This window comes from Pseudophryne corroboree, chromosome 11, assembly GCF_028390025.1.
Source record: "Pseudophryne corroboree isolate aPseCor3 chromosome 11, aPseCor3.hap2, whole genome shotgun sequence".
NCBI classification, from domain to species: domain Eukaryota; kingdom Metazoa; phylum Chordata; class Amphibia; order Anura; family Myobatrachidae; genus Pseudophryne; species Pseudophryne corroboree.
Window position 1 is genome coordinate 178,275,171 of NC_086454.1, and position 3,506 is coordinate 178,278,676.

A 3,506-nucleotide genomic window follows, 5' to 3' on the forward strand; every position below is an offset into this window, starting at 1 on the left:
CAGGGGCTTCCTCTGCCCATTCACTTGGTGGGGATGTTGGCTGGATGGGGGAAGGCGGCTGGATGGGGGAAGGAGGAGGGATTGGGGAAGGAGGAGGGATTGGGGAAGGAGGAGGGATTGGGGAAGGAGGCTGGATGGGGGAAGGAGGCTGGATTTGGTCCGCAATTTCAGAGGGGGGGTCTGATTGAGAGGGCGAGGGGGGCGGAGAAAAAGTTAAAGCAATAGAGGGTGAGGGTGGTTCAGATTGTGATGTTGATTTTGAAGGAGAAGGGGTATGGGAAGGAGGAGAAGGGGTCCCAGAAAGAGATGGAGAGGTGTGGTGAGAAGGGGAATGTAAAGTGGAGTGGGCCAGGGAAGCTGATGGGGCCTGGGAAGATGAGGGGGACTGGGAAGCTGAGGGGGAGTGAGAAGGGGAGGGGGAGTGAGAAGGGGAGGGGGAGTGAGAAGGGGAGGGGGAGTGAGAAGGGGAGGGGGTGTGAGAAGGGGAGGGGGAGTGAGAAGGGGAAGGGGGTGGGGAGTTTTGCCGTTGTTGTTGTCCTAGAATGATAATATTGTTCAAATTGTTCAAACATGATAAATTACATAGTAATCAATTTGTTTTATCAATGTTCTGTTCATTGTTAAATTATTTGTTTTGTTCCAAAGAAAAGCAAACATGTTAAGATCCTCTTCATGTTGGCCACAGCAAACAAAATGAGTCTAAAATTTAACTTTGAAGCTCATTCCTTAATCTAGGCAATTGAGTCATAGTGATTGGTCTCAGCAACATCACCAGATTACTATTCAAGGCACCTTATTATATAGCCTGCACTGATCAAGTATTGTGGATTAATTTCCTGCCTGCTTCTTATTTTTTGTAAACATGCACTTGTTTGGTGTTACTTTGCTACAGTCAGTACTGTTTTACCTAACCACACACAGTGTCCTAATTTCCATAAAAGGGCATTGCAGGTTGCAATTAGCCTACCACTTACTGTAAAATGTCTGCAAATCCAAGGGGTTTACAGCAGGTATTGAGTAGGCAATTGGCCAAAAGCATGTGCAGTGCAGGGGTGGCAGATATAACATGTCCCGAGAGAGTGTGTTTTTTTCTAAAAATTTAAAATTATGGCCAGGGTAAATACATGCAGCTTTATTTTAGCCTTGCAAATTTTTGCACCTGATTTAACACACCCCAACCAAAACTTACTCTCTCTGCACATGTTACATATGCTTCCCCTGCAGTGCTCATTGTATTTAACAATTGTTACTTAAATTACGGAAGGCCAAAAATTGGAAAATAACACATTAGCACAATTTAGTGCAAAAAACTTATGTAAGGTAACTTACTTCGTGTATGCAGCGCACGGATTTGATGGCGGATCTCCGCCAACAAATCTGGAGTCCGCCTACGGAGATCACTCCACCTCCTTTCGAGCTGGATGATTGTCCGCCTGCTGCGGACTCGCGTCCGCAGCAGGCGGCGGACCTCCGCGTAGGCCTCGCGCTTCACCCGATTGGGGATGAAGCGCCCAACGCGGCCTACGCGGCGGTCCATCACCGCAACCAGCACGCGGAGCTCCCGCCTGGTGAACGGTGCTGCACGCATCATGGCAATGGCGTTTTCCTTATTTGGGCATATATTTATAGTGTCTGTTAGCATGTGATTGGTCAAAAATCTATGTTGTCATTTCTATTAACTTTATTGATCTTTGCAATGCTGTGAAAAGCAGAGTGTTATTTGGCACGAGCGTAAAAACGCAATAGCAGAAGCGAAAATGTTTGGTACACAAATTTAAGCAAACAAAACACACACAGAGACACAGACTTTAGTTACAAATACTAAACATATCTGTGTACTCACCACAGTTCGTGTGATAATTCAGCTGGACAGTCACAAAGTGTGAAACATTGAGTATCATTTGTTTGTGTGTTTGGTTACATAATCAGGATTTGATGATATAAAACAAATAAGGACACTATTTAGCAACATTACAGTATTTAAATTTCAAAATAAACATTGTAAGCTTAACGTGTTTTTGTATTTTGAACCAAAAACAATTACACATTCCAACACCACAAAATCCGTACCCAATCACTTTACAAGATCATACAAATTGAAATCATGGTTTATAAAACAGAAGCATACTGTGTTGTATTATTTTGGCAAATATAAAATATATAAACACTATACCTGAAATATTCTGCTACAATTCTTGCCCTCACTTGGCTCCCCCTCCGTGTCACACTCCCCCCACCGAAGCGTGGCACAACCCCTGGCTCCTCATCAGGCAATTCCTCTGCCTGAGGAAGCTCTACACTACTCCTTACCGCGATATTATGGAGTATTGCGCACAGGACCACTATTTTACTTGCCATCTCCGGCGAATACATGATGTCGCCACCAGTGCGGTGGAGAACACGAAACCGCCCTTTCAGGACACCAATTGTGCGCTCCACCAGCTGCCTAGTGGCAGTAAGCGCGGAGTTAAATGCCATCTGTGGTCCTGGCCTGGGATTACGGTAAGGAGTCATGAGCCAGGGGGTGCAAGGATATCCACGGTCTCCTGTTGGAATAAAAGCAAAAATTTAGATATAAAAAATTTAATTTTAATTTTTTTTTTAATCAAAAATATTTGAGCAACAACTCACCCAATAACCACATGTCTGGTCGTTGACTTGATCTTAATCTCTGCCATATCCCTGATTGTCTAATGACATACGCATCATGGGAACTTCCAGTAAACTTTGCGTTCAGGGAAAGGATCTGGAGGGATGGCCCACAAACAACCATTACATTCAGAGAATGAAACAGTTTCCTGTTTCTAAAAATTTCTTCATTATGTTTTGGTGGCTGAATAGCTACATGTGTGCCATCCACAACCCCAATAACATGTGGGAAGCGACTACCACCTTCCGCAAATTGCCGCTTCACCACATCTAGGGCACCAACATCCAAAGGCAGAGCAATAAATTGCTTAACACGCTTGAGGAAAGCCTGGCAGACACGTCGCAGGACCTTACTGAACTGGCCCTGCGACATGCCAACCAGGTCTCCAACCACATGCTGGAATGATCCTGTGGCCAAAAAATGTAACACTGCAAGGAATTGTGTCAATGGTGGTATTGCTGTAGGATACCGAATTTCAGACTCCAGATCACTCTCTATTATGGAGAGAGTGTCTAGGATTAGATGTGGTGGCAGCCGGTATCTACGCACCACCACATCATCTGGCATCCCAAAAAGTCTGACACGGGTTCTGAAAATTGGTGGCCTAGCACGCCTCCGTTGCCTTGGTTGATGAGGAGCTGGCTGTGGTTGTGGGGCTGGCGGTTGGGGTGGGAGTGCTGGCGTGGGTTGGGGAGGTAGGGCTTCTGCCGCAATATGTATTGACATCACACACTTTTTGGAGAGAATGTTAAGAAATGTTAAAAAAAAATAATTCAAAGTTTTCCAAAATTTTACACAATAACTGTTTTTACAATTGTGGTGTCAACTTACTGCAGGAGCGTACATTTTTTCTGTG

General features: G+C 44.8%; 1 protein-coding gene across 1 annotated transcript; it reads right to left on the reverse strand.

The window, feature by feature from the left end:
- Positions 1-408: 408 nt before the first annotated feature.
- LOC134969276 (putative nuclease HARBI1) lies at positions 409-3,277 on the reverse strand. Its single transcript, XM_063945119.1, has 4 exons — positions 2,632-3,277; positions 2,174-2,546; positions 1,844-1,865; positions 409-537 (listed from the first exon to the last, which is right to left on the reverse strand). Exons 1-3 carry the CDS (start codon positions 3,215-3,217, stop codon positions 1,862-1,864), a joined length of 963 nt encoding a protein of 320 aa, XP_063801189.1. The 5' UTR covers positions 3,218-3,277; the 3' UTR covers positions 409-537; positions 1,844-1,861.
- Between the last annotated feature and the right edge of the window lie 229 nt (positions 3,278-3,506).

Bases quoted from the DNA above. Each gene is read 5' to 3' on its own strand.
- LOC134969276 (XM_063945119.1), bottom strand. From the start codon at position 3,217: ATGCCAGATGATGTGGTGGTGCGTAGATACCGGCTGCCACCACATCTA. The intron at 2,547-2,631 runs GTGAGTTGTTGC...TTATTCCAACAG, and splicing joins ACCAGACATGTGGTTATTGG to GAGACCGTGGATATCCTTGC.